At 37.5% G+C, this 17,647-nt stretch overlaps 3 protein-coding genes across 4 annotated transcripts; 1 reads left to right on the forward strand and 2 right to left on the reverse strand.

Moving 5' to 3' along the window:
* Positions 1 to 98: 98 nt before the first annotated feature.
* LOC135620289 (G-type lectin S-receptor-like serine/threonine-protein kinase At2g19130) lies at positions 99 to 2,758 on the reverse strand. Its single transcript, XM_065123130.1, has one exon. The coding sequence runs from the start codon at positions 2,642 to 2,644 to the stop codon at positions 173 to 175; it is 2,472 nt and encodes an 823-aa protein (XP_064979202.1). The 5' UTR covers positions 2,645 to 2,758; the 3' UTR covers positions 99 to 172.
* Positions 2,759 to 7,620: 4,862 nt separating this feature from the next.
* On the forward strand, positions 7,621 to 10,734 carry LOC103995638 (multiple organellar RNA editing factor 9, chloroplastic). Of its 2 annotated transcripts, none has more exons than XM_009416273.3 (5): positions 7,621 to 8,038; positions 9,762 to 9,859; positions 9,939 to 10,004; positions 10,153 to 10,326; positions 10,406 to 10,734. In XM_009416273.3, the coding sequence occupies exons 1-4, from the start codon at positions 7,653 to 7,655 to the stop codon at positions 10,323 to 10,325; spliced, it is 723 nt and encodes a 240-aa protein (XP_009414548.2). In that variant the 5' UTR covers positions 7,621 to 7,652; the 3' UTR covers position 10,326; positions 10,406 to 10,734. The 2 variants fall into 2 exon arrangements, with proteins under 2 accessions (XP_009414548.2, XP_009414549.2); XM_009416274.3 differs by having other exon boundaries at positions 10,432 to 10,734.
* An 832-nt stretch (positions 10,735 to 11,566) lies between these two features.
* On the reverse strand, positions 11,567 to 16,076 carry LOC135586551 (beta-glucosidase 25-like). The gene is made up of 13 exons (XM_065123132.1): positions 15,739 to 16,076; positions 15,592 to 15,658; positions 15,426 to 15,484; positions 13,779 to 13,854; positions 13,628 to 13,699; positions 13,442 to 13,529; positions 13,112 to 13,367; positions 12,907 to 13,022; positions 12,598 to 12,821; positions 12,497 to 12,528; positions 12,314 to 12,416; positions 12,135 to 12,237; positions 11,567 to 12,011 (listed from the first exon to the last, which is right to left on the reverse strand). Exons 1-13 carry the CDS (start codon positions 15,940 to 15,942, stop codon positions 11,828 to 11,830), a joined length of 1,584 nt encoding a protein of 527 aa, XP_064979204.1. The 5' UTR covers positions 15,943 to 16,076; the 3' UTR covers positions 11,567 to 11,827.
* Between the last annotated feature and the right edge of the window lie 1,571 nt (positions 16,077 to 17,647).

Here is a 17,647-nt window from a genome sequence, read left to right on the forward strand (position 1 = left end):
CGAGGTTTCTCGGGAAACGGAAACGGTTCCGGAGCCGTTTCCGTTGGAGAAACAGAGCACGTTCATTGAGCTGAAACAGAGATCCAAGAACAATGGCATTCAAGATCAACCCATCTGAAAGAAATTTACTAGTTCTATACACATCAAACACCAACACAATTCTACATCATCTTTAGCCTTCAGAACTGATCAAAGACGTGGTCCCTATCAGAGAAGTCGAGAGTGCCTTCGTGGAACCCTGGCCTGAAGAGGAGTCTGAGGAGAAGCATTTGGTGTTCCTGTCATCCAAGAGAGCTTGGAGTTTCCTTGGCGTCGGAGGCTTGTCAACGTCAAGAGCACCCTCCAGAATCTGAACAACCTGCGCCATCGATGGCCTGTGGGCTTCATCGTCCTGAATGCACCAGCACGCAACTCTACATGCTCTCTCAAGCTCTGTTATATCGGCGTTTCCATGCAGCCGCGGATCCAACAGGCTAAGAATGTCACCTTCCACCAACTTCGTCGCAGCCAACACGGGGAAGAAGGGATCGTCTTCCCGGGATTGCTCCGTGTTTCTTCTCCCGGAAATGAGTTCCAAGAGTGTCATCCCGTAACTGTAGGCGTCGGCTTTGGGGGTGATGGCCTCGCCGGAGATCCATTCTGGAGCGAGGTAGCCCACGGTTCCTCTCATCGTGGTCAAGACCTTGCTGAAGTCTCGGCCTACGAGCTTTGCCAGGCCGAAGTCGGCCAGCTTCGGGTGAAAGGATTCGTCCAAGAGTATGTTCTCCGGCTTCACGTCGCAGTGTATGATGCAGTCCCTGCATTGCTCGTGCAGATAAGCTAATCCTCGAGCTGTTCCGATGGCGATGTTATACCTTGTCAACCAGGCCATAGCCGGGGAACCTTTACTAAACAGATGCGTGTTTAGAGAACCATTCGTCATGTAATCGTAAACCAGCAACCTCTTGTTGGCTTCGGAGCAGAATCCACGAAGACGAACCAGGTTAACATGTTGAATCATTCCCAGAGTGCTCACTTCGTTGCGGAATTGCTTCTCCCCTTGATGTACAAGGCTTCTGAGCTTTTTTACAGCGATGAGAGTGGAGTCAGGCAGAGTCCCTTTGAACACTGAACCGAAACCTCCTCCGCCCAACCGCTCCGAGAAGTTCCTGGTCATCCGCTGCAAGTCACCATACCTGAAGACCACCAGATTACCCTCCGTTGCTTCGTCAGTACCAAGTTCTCTTTTCCCAAGTTGTCTCAAGAACAGCACCAGGGCAGAAGCCAAGAGAGCGAGAGCAACGGCAGCACCAACCACCACGAGCTTGAGGGTCCTTCTTGTCTCTCTCCCGGGCATCGGCAGCTCCGAAGCAGCTAAACGTACATACACTGTTTCTCGCCTGGATCCATCAGACAGCTCCTGGAGATTCAGCAGATCACCATACCAGGCAGAACATCCGCCATCGTAGGAATAAGCAGTGCACGAACAATTCTGCAAGCACAACAATTCGCACTCCTCGACACTGGCAGCTGCTAGCGAACGGGGATCATCCGGCAGTTGGGTACCAGAGATGGCAAAGAACCTGTCATCTTTGCCGCACTGCAACGGGGTGTTCCTCGCGCATCCCTGGCGTCGATCGCCCAATTGCCAGTCCACGGGGGACTTCTCGCTGAAACCTTTGATGCAGCTGCAGAATGGTAAGCCATTCTCGTTGCAGCTGCCGAAAGGCCCGCAGAGAGCGTAGACATCGCACTGTTTCTTGGGCAGAGCCAGGAACCTAATCCACTCCTGGGCTTCTTCCACCCAAGCAAGTTGAGTGAGCTGCCCCGAGATGTCTAATATGGTTCTGGTGATCATGTCGCCCCTGAGTTCATACACGAAGTAGTTGGTCGTGGAGTTGGAGAAGAACTCGACAGAGACGTTGACCACCGTCGGATCCTGACGGTAGGCCGTCATCTCCGGGACCGAGCTAAAGAAATGCCCATTCCAAGTCCCTGTACTCCAGTACTGCTTAGACCTGTTCCACAGTAGAATGAATTGGGTTAGACCGGTAGGATCCAACTCCACGGAGAAGATGCCAGCAGCAGGATCATCGGAGTTCCGCCATGAAGTGAGGACTGGACCTTTTCCGGTCACTTTGTTCATCACAAACTTTACCCCGGGGAGCCATGTATCAGTTGGGTGATCATAGCTCTGCCAAAGGAGCTTGGATGGGTCAGACCAGTCTCTGAGGATAAGGTTTCCCGAGTCGAGGATCTCAGCGACCGTGGCGTTGGAGACCGTGGACGTGAGGTTGGTGGACCAAACTTGTGCATCAGACTGGCCGAGGAGGACCAAGTTGCCGTCATCGGAGATCTTGAGCTGAGATGTGGCTGGGTCGAATACGGGATTGTTTCTATTTGCTACCCAGATCGGAGTAAGCTTCGAGACCTTCTTGAATAAGATGCCTATGTAGTGGCGGCTGGGACTCTGTTCACCTACTTGGAAGAAGCCGAGCACAAAGTTGCCACCCGGGGAGGTGATGGTCTGGTTTCCGGAGAGACTGTGGTTGGAGGAGATGTAATCGACTGCAAACGCGAGGGTGGCATTTACACAGACGAAGAAGAGGAGGAAGAAGAGGGTCGGGGAGTGAGAAAACAAGGAGAGATGTCTCCGCGAAGCCATGATGAGCCGACTCACGAGATAGATAGATAAATAGTATGGAGAACAGACGATAGATGATGGGACATCTGATGGGCCATGAAATGAGAGCTGATAGATGAGAGTCTGGGGACGAGGGCAAGAGAGAGAAGAGGACAGACATTGGCAAGTGTCATGTGAGACAGGCTTCCTTTCTCTCAACCACAAACGGGTAAAAAGCCATGACAGCCTAAGGAAGAGACAAGAATTGCCATGCAGTAACACTGAGAGCGAAGCTGCCTTCGTCTTCCTCCGTGAGGCTTTCTGGCGTACGCGGGGAAGACTTCCTGCGACTCCAGAAAGGAGTAGTCCACTGCAAAATATGCTCTTTGGAGACTTTCGCCCTTTGCGCTGTACCGATTCGATACATGCAACAATATATATATATATATATAGGTTTACGATGTTTTTATTGATGCATCAAAAATACTATAAATATATTCAATAATAGTATAACTGATAAGTTTTCTTTAAATAATTTTATTCTAAAATTAATAAAAAAATATATTCAAAAAATCACAAAGGGTTATTAGTTGTATTTTTTAGTTGTAGTGTTATATATATGATTAAAAAATATAATTGACATAAAAATTAAGTTTTTTTACATATTGTTTATCTCAAAACAATAAAAATAGCATGCTTTCCTCGAAAAAAGCTCCTATTTTTTTTGCTTTTCTATTGTTAATTTTATTTTTTTTATTTAATTTTTTTTCCATAATATCTCTCGTCGTCACCCACCCATCACAAGACTTGTCATCTTTGTCTTACTTTTTTTTTTCTTCTCTCATCTAATAAAAAATAAATAAAGATGAAGAGCCTCACCGATATTCATCAAGAGATATTCAAGATATTAGAGAAAAAAATAACACCAAATTAAAAAAATAAAATAGTGCTACTTCAAATTGATGTTTTTATTGTTTTATGATCAATAACATGTAAACAAAATAATTTTTTTTATGTCAATTATATTATTTTTATCCTATATATATATATATAAACACTATAACTAAAAATACAAATTGATGCATGCATTCAGGCCACCGGTGATATCCAAATAGATGCACATTAATTCACCGTAGTAGTTGGATTGCATTAAAAGCTACACACAACGGTCTCACCAACTTACGCATGTGTCAGGTAATGAACATAATTTGCTTTTGAGTTAATATCGTGTGCACTTATGTTTCATCATCAACTCATATTTATATTATCATTTATTGTCCATCTCCCACGTAGACCAGACATTATAGATGATAATTACACTCCGAGTACACATTGCACTACCCCGATCTGATCTAATTATATCATATTTAATCTGTTTTAATGAAAAAATAAATGAAGACGGTATCTCTTGCCCTTCCTCACTTTATACTTCAGATTCTCCGACACATTACAGATTCATTCGATCTAGATGTAAGTGTGATGTAGAAACTAAGTCATCTTATGCTTAAATTGATTAAATCAAAATATTCAAGAAATACAAGATATAAGTGAGTATTGTTCATGATTAAATGACACATCTCGAGGACATTTTATAGTAAGATCGTGTAATTATTAAATTAAAATAATAATTTAATTAATGAAACGAATAATTATTTGGTGATATAGAGAATATCGTCATCCAACACGCGACCTCCGTATAGTATTCGGATTAAAAGGAGAACATGAAGGTCAACATACATATGTCTACCCATGTGAACAATGGTATAAGGCAGACGATCATAGACTCTTCTCCCTTATTGCCTATAAGGATAAAAAGCTAAGGGGAGATTGTTAGAGATAGTTAGAGATTATATTATTATAGAACATTCTATAAAATATTCAATCCCTTTTATGACCATATATAAAAGCTCGTATTCAACATAATGAAATGAGAATCTCTTTTTGACCACTCATATCTATACTTATGTACTCATATTAATAATTTGGATGTTAGAGGAATCGAGTAGAAAAATCTATCTGAACCTCGATCTTCGTACATGTAACACCTTAATAACTCAACGTTTTCATATCGAATGTACCTCGTGTATAGTCCTATACATATAAATCCGAATCATATTAGATTGATTAAGACATGAATTATTGGTAGGTTGTTCACGTGTCACTCGCGTTATCGGTGCTAAACCCACCCACCCACCCGTCCATCCATCCTATAAAAAATAATCCAAAAATATAATAAAATAAAATCGAGAAAAACGAATGACTACGAATCGTACCTCCATTTGGACGACGGCGATGAAATCGTGGATGCCTTCCGTGCGCCGATCTAACAATGACGACCGTCCGATGACCTGATCGGATCGGCAGGCGGGAAGACGCCGTCTCGGGTTAAATAGCGACGGGGAGGAAGTGGGTTTACATGGATTCACTTCACCGGAGCAGGACACCGGACATCGATTTAAGGTTGCATGGAAACGACAGTGCAATAAAGTTAGGTCATAATAAGTATGGGGCACGTTGTGTACATCCATCTGCTTGCATTAACCATCCATTTACTCCTCTCCGATTGTTGATGATGTGATGCATCTCATTTTGTTGTAGTGGCCTTATCATATCGCATGAGGTTTGGTGGATGAATTGTTTTGTTTTCTTTGGCTTTTTGATATTTAGGGTTAACGGTAAATTTATAATTTTAATATCAAAAATATTGATTGGTAAAAAAATTTATTGTGTGCTCGTCTTATTAGGAAATTGTCAAATATGTCACGGGTTTTATTATACTATTTAATGTGATAAAAAAATTATTTTATTTTATGTAAAATAACTCTATGTGATCGTTATAATATTATTTATTCTTTTAAAAAATTATAAGGAGGTATCGATTTTCAATAAGGATCGAAATGAACGATTCTTCTTCATTAGCATCAATTTGGACGAAGTCTTCGATTTGGATTAGTCTAGTCTACACACTTTAGTTGACACCCTTTCTTTCGAGAGGAGAGAAGTATGGTGCTATCAAGTCCATGGATGATAACTGACTGATCGGGGCTGCTCTAAGTCTTGCCCCTTAAGGTACGCTTCACTTCTCAAGGCACTTTCTCCTAATCTTGGGGAGATGGGCTTCTAACTTTTAAGTTGCTCTCATGTAAGGATAAATCTTGGGGAGTTGAGTATTTGGTTGTTCAACCCCGATAAGGAAGCAATGGCCGTGAGTTTAGAGTGTCACGTAGTGCATTTTGGATCCTCCACTAATTGGCCTCGAATTTGGGAGCTGTCGACCATGGACAACATGACTTGATACACTCAATGGTCGAGGACCTCGGGACCCCTTCAATCGAAGCATCAGCTAGCCAAGGTGGTTCTATGACAACTTGGGTCTACGATGGGTGAGGTGGCTTGTTAGGCTTTTGAAACACCACTGGCTGCTGAGGAAGAACAATAGGCGCTAACTATGAGAGTAGAGAAACGACTGACTACATCATCCTGATAAGAGTATAGGCTTGCTAGGCAAGGTTTAGGAAGACATCTATTGGAATCAGCTTGTGGATTGCTATCATTATTAGAGTGGAGAGACTCGAGTCATTAAATAACCGTTAATATTATATGGGAGTTTAGATAGAGGTTGAGGTGTCGAGCATCAAGAACATCGACTATTGGCCTCCTTGGGTGAAAGTGTTATAGGTCGAAAGTGGTGCACCCTTGATCTAATGCTAGTTGAATAAATCGATAGCGTGGCGCTCTTATGACATAGAGTCCTCCTTATAGTGCTAAAATGATAGTTGAAAGATCAATGATACCTTTCTCAGCTTGACTCGGTTTTGAATCACATGTGCAGCTTGACCCAGGTGAAATATTTCGTTCTGAATTTATCATTGTTATCGGGCTAAGGTGACGACCATGTCATCCGGACAATCATATTGCGAGCTACAACTACAAGATGAGTTCTCCCCTTTAAAAAGTTAATTGTGAATTTAATTATTCTAATATCAAATATGCTAACTAATAAAAATATTCTATTTATTAGTAAATTATTTGATAAATGATAGGTCTGACGCATACGAGCATCATATTAATGTAAGAAAAAAAATATTAATCGTTTAAAAACTTTATGTGATCATCATAACATTACTAAAACTCGTCTCAATCATTTTTAATCACTCGAATCTATATTATTTAAACAGATTTGAAACTTGAGATTTTATTAACTATACTTATGGTTAAATGAGACTAGATTATGAGATATATTGATCATTCTATGGTTAAATGAGACTAGATTATGAGATATATTGATCATTCATTACTATACTTATTATCATTCTATGGTTAAACTAGACTAGATTATGAGATATATTGATCCACTTAAACCTGATTTAAAGTACCTAATTCAATGAAAGGTTGGAATAGTAAAATATATATCCAAATTATAGCTTATATGCATAAAAAAACATTAATGAAATTATCATATTTAGTTGCTCATTTACTTTAATTTGGGTATAAATAGAGTTGTGATGATACAATCTCGAGTAGAAACATATGATATCTTAATAAATTAACAACAAATGAACTGTCACCCTCGTTTATGATAAAAATCGAAGACATGCTTAACATACGAAAGGGAGATGAAAAACAATAATTTTTCAAATATATTTAATTAAATTCAAAATTGATAAATATATCAATCAATTAAAACGTAGGATAATCTTACCACTCACCTAAAGCGAATAATTATTATTGAGCCGACCCAAATCATATAATTCCTCTCGAACCCTCGTGCTTGGATTCGACGAGCGATAATTTATCAAGAATATTTAAATATTTATTAAATTATTTTTTAAGTGTCATTCTATCTCCTTAGATGACTGTGCTAACATTTTATGATGTTATAATTAATAATTATCAACATAATAATTGTGGAAAGAAATCAAAATTTTCCATTGAACCCACTTGGCAGCCCAATGGGCCCAAAACCCTAAACCCCTTCCCTCAAAAAAGAATCTCTTTCCCCCCACATAAAACACCGAACCGAAACCTTATCTTCCCCACTGTTCGCCCAATGAGCTCATCGCTTCTGATGGCGACGATGAGCTCCCCCTCTTCCTCTCTCATCCGCCTCAGAGCCCTACCATCCGCGCCTTCACCAACCTCTAACCTTCTGCTCCCCGCCTCGATGCTCCCTCGCCCCGCCTTCTCCTCCCGCCGCCGGGTCGTCTCCCGGTCAGGTGGCATCGGAGGCGCCCCTGCGGCGATCCGCGCAATGGCTGTCGACTCCGATTACTCGTCGAGGAGGGGCGGCAGCAGCGAGCCGAGGGAGACGATCATGCTCCCCGGCTGCGATTACAACCACTGGCTCATCGTGATGGAGTTCCCGAAGGATCCGGCGCCCACGCGGGAGCAGATGATCGAGACCTATCTCAACACTCTCGCCACCGTCCTGGGAAGGTAGATTCCTTTGTTTATCTTGTTATCTTTGTGCATTACATGATTGTTTTTGTCTATCTTAATGCTAATTATTCGGAGACGGATTGACTTGTTTACTGATTATTTGGTGTCGTCGTCCTTTTCTTTAGGGTTTACATTGCTCAATTAAGGGCAACCGAGTGAAATCAGCAGATATAGACGTTGAAATAGTTGATTTCTCTGAATTAGACCGTGTTAGATTGTAGAGAAAGCTAAAGATTTTGCTACTCGAAGGATATGTTTGGTCATGAAATGTTAAGAAAATATTCAGATAGTTGGGCTAATTGCATGAACTTGTGCAAACATTGAGATAGTTACACAATTCCAAATCTGATAATTTAGTCGTGTAATAAGTTGCTCAGAGACTCAATCCCTTCAAAGGTGCATCCTTTTCTAAACTGGTATGTGGTGCAACAAAAGTTGGTTATCCTGTTACTTTGAGCGACATATAACTATGATTAATGACCTGTTTGATCCTGCCACATCGGATGTTTTGGAGTTTACACATCAAATAATTGAGGTATGATTCTTTTAAAGCAATTGAAAGATGAATAACTGATATGCGTTCTTATCATTTTGTGAGATTCTTTTTTGGATGTCGTTTGTAATTAGTATCATATCATCCCATTTCTTTATCACTATCCATAACATTCTACTCCATGCTGCACTTCTGTGAAAAATTATGTGCATGAAATTGTTCTAGATTCATTGCATGAAAACTTGTGATGCCTATGGACTGCTTTCTAATTTGGACCTGATAAATGCTGTATGATACCTTCAGAAATTCCCACTCGGTCAACATGTCAATCGAATTGACTGTGTTAGTAGAAGATGGATGATGAAATTTTACTAGGGAAGTAAAGTATCCCATTTGAACTTTTAAGTCTGTTCCAAATGCCATGTGGAACAGGCAAAAAAATAAAACAACGACAACATATATCAACATTCTGTTCCTCTTTCGACAATGGATGCAACATCTGCGTTGCTATGCCTACTCATCATTAATACTATGCTGCTTTCACATACATTGAATAGTTAATGATTAGCATATCTCATTCAGTCCATCATTTTTGGATGCATTTGGTTTTATAATGAGACATTATAAAAAAAATTCAAAGCCTCTACATTGGAACATCAAACCCTCACAGTTGATCTATTGATGAAAGCTGATCTTAGTTTCTGCCTGTTTGGCACAAATGATAGTGACAAAAGTTATGTTTGCACTAGGATGTACTTTGCAAACTGACTCAAAGAGTATTTGTCATTTAATTAGAAAATATATATTATTCAATCAGAACAAGTTGTTTACATTGAAACGAGAACATAGGCTTTTATAGTTTGATGTGATGAACGATCCCTGCTTATCAAAACATGGATGATTAAGATAGATTATTTGAGAGGCTTTTAGATGCACCATAAGTGTGTGATATTCATGGTGCTCTTAGGAACAAAAATTACAAACAAAATGGGACTTGAGGTTGTACTGAATAGTTTTTTATGTGAATACCTTGAATTTTTATTTCTGAATCACAAATGTTCTCTTGATGGTGTTCTTTTTAATGTTAGAATCCATGTTGTTGTAAGTAGCATTAATATAAAGCAAATTGTTGACATAAATGGTATTGCCTGAAATTATATATGTACAAGCTTGGTAAATTTATTATTGTTTATTTCAATTCTTCACTCTCTCATGTATCTCTTGCAGCATGGAAGAAGCCAAGAAGAACATGTATGCTTTCAGCACAACCACATATACTGGATTCCAGTGCACTGTATCTGAAGAAACATCAGAAAAATTTAAAGGTACTCTTACATTTGCGATAATATCAAATCCTTGGTTGTTTATTCTTAAATTGTTTGCACAATTTTTTGTTGCATTCAGGTTTACCAGGAGTCCTCTGGGTACTGCCCGATTCATACATTGATGTGAAGAACAAAGATTATGGAGGTTAGTTGAAAGCACTTAAATGTTCATATTATTTTGATGTTCAAATTGTTGTCTTTCTTCCTGTCTTCAGGTGATAGATACATAACTGGCGAGATAATACCATGTGCTTAGATTCATGATTACATTATTGCCTTCCTTCCCTTTTCAGGTGATAAATACATAAATGGGGAGATAATCCCATGTACATATCCTACTTATCAACCGAAGCAACGTGGATCAAAGAACGAAAGCAGAAAATATGTGAGGCGGAGGGATGGCCCTCCACCAGAACGTAGAAGACCGGCTGGAGAAACCCCTCAGGCTGGGTCTGCTTCCGCATGAGGCATGATCTCTGCATGACCTTCTATTATGTCTCATTCGTAGAAATCTCATGTTCATACCTCTAATGTCATCTTTTGTAGGCATCAATTGGTGTCGGATAAAACAGTGACGATTGGTCAACTATATACTTTTATGCATGGAGCACGCCATTTCTTGCTAGGGTAATCTAAAGGTGTGCATTGAGCTGTGTGGTTGATTTATTTACGTCTCTACTTCGTCAGGTTTATGTCCATATAGCTCTAGTGATCTGATCAAGAGTTGTAAGCTACTTTGTATGAACCGAGACGTGAAGCTGATGATCAAACTAGGTCCTATTTTGGCATATCTCTGGTCATTTGGTAGCAAGCTGATGTGTTATTGTAATATTCATATCAGACTTATAAAGCTAGGTGAGCCTATCGTAACTTAATTTTGTGTGTGTGTGTGTTTTTTTTTTGTTACCAAGGATAAACAAAGAAAGGAGGATTGGTGGATTGGTGGAGGCAGGATTTGATCTAAATGCTGCAGTTGTCTTACAAAGTTTTTACTAGCTATTATTTACTAAATTTGATCAAATGAAATTCTTATGTGTTGATAATATGTAAGTGAGAAAATTATCAAATCTATCATTGTTCTGTGTATCGACCACTCCAGTCTATCATACAATGGTTTTCAATGTGTTTTATTATATTTGTGGCAACTATATATAAATGTTATCAAATTGGCCAAGTTTATCATACAAATGATTCAAATTCATATATATATATATATATATCATTTACTTTTTGATATTTGGGGTTAATTTTGAGTTTATCACGATCTCAATCATCGCACATGATTAATTTTCGAGCAATTATAAATGTAACGCGTATGGATGATAGCCTGTACCTCTAATCGTCCCACTCGTTGCTTTCCAGCGTGGGATTCCGCCCTTTTCAGATAGGGGCGAGCGTGGTGAGAAGTGGAGGATGGGCCATCGCAATGGGGTTTCCATGTCGAGATGTGGCTGTTGGCCGCGTCAGAAACGGTTTTCGCCTTCGATGGAGCTGCGGCAAAAGCCATCTCGTCGCAGCGATCTCGATTGGACATGGAATCGTTCGATTGGTGGATCAAGAACAGACGAGGTTAGATCGCTCGTGCACACGAATTCTTAGGTAAATCCATCAAGATTCTTTTCTCGTGCTTTCCAAATCCATGAAGTTTTACTCTTTTGTTTGACAGCGAACTTTGAACTTTTACGTCTTAATCATGTTTGTCGGTGTTTCTCTTATTATTTCGCTGCTGATTTAAGTTCAGCTCTTAGACACATCGTCGATTGTATATTCCTTAATTGGTACAGAAGATACAGTTTACGAAGGGAAGGAATTGTTACTTCACAAATGGATTATGATTGACATTTGGAACTACTAACCTCTTGAATGACTATCGAACCGAACTAAGATAAATAACTACGAGGGACAGTGAATCGACTCTACAAATCATCCTGCAATAAGTTTTTCTTTTTGACCGTGTTTTTGTTTTGGTCAAGTGTCGTACTCTTGTTCTAGGAAATGCTTGAACCACTGGACTGAATCTTTTGGCATCCTCGTTAGGTTCTTCTTGTAATCAACATAATAGAGGCCGAATCGAACTGTGTAGCCTGAGTTCCATTCCCAATTATCTAGTAATGACCACACGAAGTAGCCATGCACATTGCAACCGTCTTCCCTGCATTGGTTCATAAAAAAAGGAAGCAGTGGAACTGAATATGGTCATGCCAATTGATTTATTTGAGATCAGTACAAGATTAATGACCACAACATCAAGTGAACTAGCATGAAAGAAAATTACCGTATCGCAGCTTGCAGGTTTGACAGGTAGTCAGCATGATAGCGTATCCTCTTTTCATCCTTCAGTGCTATGTCTAGGTTAGTGAAATTTGGATCATCCATACCTACAATACCGAATGACTTTTTGTAATATCTGTCAAAATAGAGAGCTAATTCTGGATTCGATCAGATTGGTTTTACCATTTTCTGTAATGATAACTAGCGGGTTCTCGTAGTTCTCCTTGATATAGTTCATTAACTTGCGAATACCCCATGGCACAATGTGAAGCCATCCCGAAGCAGCCTGAAAGAAGCATGAAGTGATAGTACCTAAACCTGAGCATCGGTTGAATAGTCATTAGAAGCATGAATGTCGTGACTTACTCTTTCGCCAATCCTCTCTCCATGCCGAGTAGCTGTTGAGAACATGGTAGAAATTAGTATGGTCTATCAGGAATAAAGTTTTGTTTATGATTTTGTCATACATGTTGCGATAACGGCTGCATCAGATGAAGCATCATTCAGTATCAGCTTCCTGATTCTTGTCCGATCATTCCGAGCATATAATGAGGTGTAGTGGTTAATTCCTACAAAATCTAGTGAACCAGCCAACGACTCAGAGTCGTCACTGGTAAATCTGGGTAGTCTGTCACCTACTAGTTTCTTCATGGTTTGAGGATAATCTCCATACATAAGGGGATCCAAGAACCTGCTTCAGATCCATATTCAACAATCAATCATCAGTCCAGGTACTAGGTTATTTTATATATAGCATGAAATCGGTAGCAGATTACCATCCCAGTTCGAATTTCATTGCTCTATAGGCAGCATCTGTATCTTCTTCAGTGCCAGATATAGGTTCATACCATTTGGAATCAAGAGCTATTCCAATAGCGCCCTTTTGCTTTTCCTACAGATTAAACTTAGCTTCTTATCATGCCATTTCTGATACATTTTATGGCAGTGGAGAGGTTGCAGCAATTTAAACCAATGGTTTACCTTAAAGTGGAGCTTGTAAGTATGAAATGCAGCAGCATGAGATAAGAGGATGTTGTGAGCCACGATATATGGTTCAGTTGATGATTTGCCTCTCCGACAAAGAATGTGAGATAGAATAGAACACCTTCCTGGAGCTTGCAGACCTGTGTCATATCCTTGAATTGAGAATCCATGAGGCTCGTTGAAGGTGATCCAATGCTTCACTCGATCCCCGAATGCTTTGAAACAAGTATAAGCATAATGCTCGAAATCTTGTCTGCATTGTAGAGTGACTTTTAGCTTTCTTTTCTGGATTTTGCTGACTGAATAAACATTCAATTTAATCCTTACATGATCTCTTGGCTCAACCATCCATTGTATCGGTCCTCTAGAGCCTGTGGAAGATCCCAGTGAAAGAGTGTAACATAAGGTTGTATTCCTGAAACAGAAAAATAAGGGGGAAAAAGAAGAAAAAGGGAATGCTCAGCCCTTGAAACTTTCATTAGGACCCACAAGGAAAGGCTTTTAAAAGGTCACCGTTCTCTTGCAGAGCGTCTATGAGTCTGTTATAGTAGCTTATTCCTTCTTGATTAGGTTCCCCGGTTCCATCTGTGAACAGGAAGCTTGTTATTTTATTCAGGAAAGAGGTATAAATATTTCTAATGCCAATTAGCCAGCTCTGTATTACTTGGGAATATCCGTGGCCATGAGATAGAGAACCTGTAGGCATCCATTCCTATGTCCTTCATCAAATCCACATCTGTCTGCATAAAGAGAGCAGTATCTTTTGGTACTATAAAATAATATGTTAAATATATTTCATGAAGTCCGTCATCATTCTTCTGCATGAAGAAATTAAACATGTCTTTTTTGTTGAGAAGACCATTAGAGCAGATGGCTCTCCAGTGTAAAAGTTACAACTTCAAGAAGCCTGTATTTGTGAATGAGCCGAGTTCATGGAAGAAGCTCAGATAAGCTGCAAGTGCAAGATTATGTGATGGGAAAGCACTATATGATTAAGCATGGTGGTTCACAGTTAATTCAATGTCTAGGCAAACTGCAGTTATATGGAAAATTCATATCAGTTGAGTGATTCTGAATTTGTCTCACAAGATCCTGCAAAATGTATTAGTTTACCGAAGCAGATCTTTCGCTTGCTGTGTTAAAGGCTGTAAGTTGTATGATCTCAAGGGGGAAGAAAAAGGGAACCTCATTGTTGAGAAAATAAGGTTAAGCAGAACAGCTGTTGGATATCAAGAAGTTTCTGATTCAAAATCATAAAATTTTCTAACATATATAGGTGAAGTTTCCAAGACAATTGTAAGCACAACCAAAAAATAAAAAGAAGAAGGAAAATTCAGTTTAAAATGGAATGCTACTGTTATCTTCAACCTACAGAGTTTGCTCATAAGATATCAAGTGTACAAGTGAAGACCCACCCTTCAGGTTGTAAGAAATATTCTGAGTCTTTCGAGACTAGGATGTTCTTTTAAGTGAAAATATCTGTAGATTGAGTTAGTAAATGAAAATTATAGATCGTCTTTCCTCACAAATATGATGGACAAAATTTGATCATGCAAGTTCCTTGTTTAAGCAAGTATTCAGTTCTTTGCTCTTGTACCTTTTCTTTCTCATGTTTTTCATCAGTGGTCTTGTTGTTTAAACTGAACTTTCTACATTTTTTATGAAGTAGAAGAGAGAAAATATGTGCTGAACTTTGTCTTGAAAAGAGGATAAGATTCGAACCTCAACTAACAATAGGTGACAGTAGTATAGGTTGTCATTTAGCTAGAGTTCTCCCACATCATTATCATTGACTAAATAATATGTTCTCTCAACATGTCAGAGTACCTTCACCTCTTTAGGTGAAGTAGGCCATGGAGAAAAAGTATCTTGTAAGTTAGCACATTGCTGCTCCGGTGATAGAAAAAATATTTTATAGAACAATTATGATTTCTCCCTTTTCATTGTAAGGCAGCTTTTGCAAGTATCTTGCATCTTGCACCTACTGTCATAAGCACTTGCTGGTGCTTTGAGTAATCTATCAGAATAAACAAAGCTTTTCTTAAATTTTCCGATGCTTCCTTGGGGCCTTTATTTTATTTGTAGTCTCTTATCCATAATTTGAAGATCTTTCAGTTCTAGGAGTTGCTTTCGGACTGTCAACTTTATTTCATGCAAAAACTCGAAGTTTCAGATCCAATGTAAAATTAAGCTGGAGTCAGATTTCATCAGGATAATCTCATTGGATTCAAGTTTCATCAGGGAAATCTAAACACACTAAACATCCGCAGATGACTACTCAATATGAACAGAATATTATTCCAGAGTTCACCTTGTACCGATGGTATTGATCCACCGCTACATCTGCATTGCTGAAGTCTAAAATCTTCCCTGCCAATAACATAACAGTCTTTAAGGTTAACACAGAGAATCCAAACTATATGATTGCTTTTTTTGCCCCTCTGTGCATATTATACATATTGATACACAAACTGTACCTGATCGTTTTGTGAAAGTATCCCATATGCTTTGCCCCCTATTTCCTTCTTTTACAGCTCCTTCGAACTGAGGTGTCGAACTCTTCAGAGCAAGACGTAAGGATGAACGTGAAAGAAAAGACGAAACATTTGTGCATGGCCTCGCACCTGGAAAGATGAAGAAGCTGTTCCGAAGACGAAACCACTGGGGAAGTCAGCCCTACTAATAGCATCACTGGTTGCAATGAAGCAGAAGATGAAACAGAGTGTTGCCGACGCTGCCATCGGTAACTCCCAATGCCAGAGAGGCTTGTGTTTGTTAAAAGCAGAGGAGTGCTGGGTGCAATTTCGGTGGAGTGCTTCAGAATTCATGCGTTGTTGCCGAAGCTTCAAGGAGATCGAATGGACCAATGTGATTTGCTGGGATCGGATATGAAGAGAAGGACATTTCGTTTAATTAACATACATTATAAATATAATTAAATTTTAATTATAGTTATCAGTCAATAAAAAGAAGTCTAATTATATTCCTTACAAGTGTCTCTCCCATCAAATAAATTTTACTATTATTAGATTTTTTTACTTATCGATAATCAAATTCAGTCATATTTATAATATATTTTATCTAATTTGGTAAGATCACATAAACTAATATTTTTACAGTTGCTCATTAATTTACAAGATATAAATGAAATAAAATTAAAAATAATAAAAAAATTATTTTAAAATTATTTTATTTAATTAAATTTTAATTTTTTTAATTTTTTTTTACATGTGCACATAAATTTTATAAAACTATCAATAAGTTTAAATAAATATTATATCATATTAAGTCTAACTATTAATTTAAGTCATAGCGATCGTTATCAATGTCATGTTTTCTTTTATATATCATAATATTATTAGTCCTTTTTAATGTAGTTTAAAATAATTTTTAAATTTTATCTTATGTTATCATATTCAACTATAGTATATAGAATAGGAATAAAATAATATAAACAAATAACTTTAAATATATAAAATAAAAATATTAATTATAATATTAATTGAATATATAATATTATATCTTTTATGGGTTGTTCATAAATTCAATCATAAGAACATATATTTTTAAAAAAATTAGGTTTTAAGTGAATAGATCAACAATCAATATAATGGAATTTAAGTTCTTAATTGACATTAATTATTTTTAGATTTTCTCTAATCATCAAATATTTTATACCATAATGTATAGAACTAATAGAGTATTTATCATTCTTAGAGAAGAAAAATATTGCGGTATGTCACAAAGTATCTTCAGCGTTGATAATTAAGTCTGAGATCATATCAAATATTGATATAAAATTTTATGGTTATAAAGCTAGATTAGTAACTTCAAAGCATGTCATAAAATGTATTTCTATAGTTGATAATAAAATAATATATTATTATTTTTCTTTTAATTATAGAATTAGTGTCTAAAAAAGTATTGTTTTAAGTTGATTAAATTTCATATATGTGAACATATAACCTTTTATCTTTTTTATTTCAAAAATCTTATTATTTTTTTATAGTCTTTTAGTGTTTAATTTCTGGATAACTCTAATATATACTTAGTATTCCGACTATAAAATTGATATCTAATCTGACTTGAGCATATAATAGACTTCTAATAATGCATGTATAATGAATATTTTTTTATTTAAATTTTTAAAATTATTTTATAATTTTTGTTTTGTCTAAAATTTTTTACTTTTGTTATTTACTGAAGAAGCTATATATTTAATCTTTATAAGACTCAATCAATATATCATTTCTAAGATAGTCTTAACAATCTTTAAGATTATTTCTGAATATCTCAATGTCAATAACATAAATTATTTTATTCATATTAACTATCTTAGAATTTTTGGAGAAAAATTTCTTGATTTACTATAATAAACTAAGACCATAGTAAGTAAATTATTATCTATAAATAAGATCAATATAATAAACTAGTTTTCAATGATATTCATATATAAATATTGATCAACAATATTTTTCCTTAAATATAAAGAAAATAATAATGTTAAGAAACTTTATATATTGTTATTTAGAA

This window comes from Musa acuminata, chromosome BXJ2-8 (assembly GCF_036884655.1).
Source record: "Musa acuminata AAA Group cultivar baxijiao chromosome BXJ2-8, Cavendish_Baxijiao_AAA, whole genome shotgun sequence".
NCBI classification, from domain to species: domain Eukaryota; kingdom Viridiplantae; phylum Streptophyta; class Magnoliopsida; order Zingiberales; family Musaceae; genus Musa; species Musa acuminata.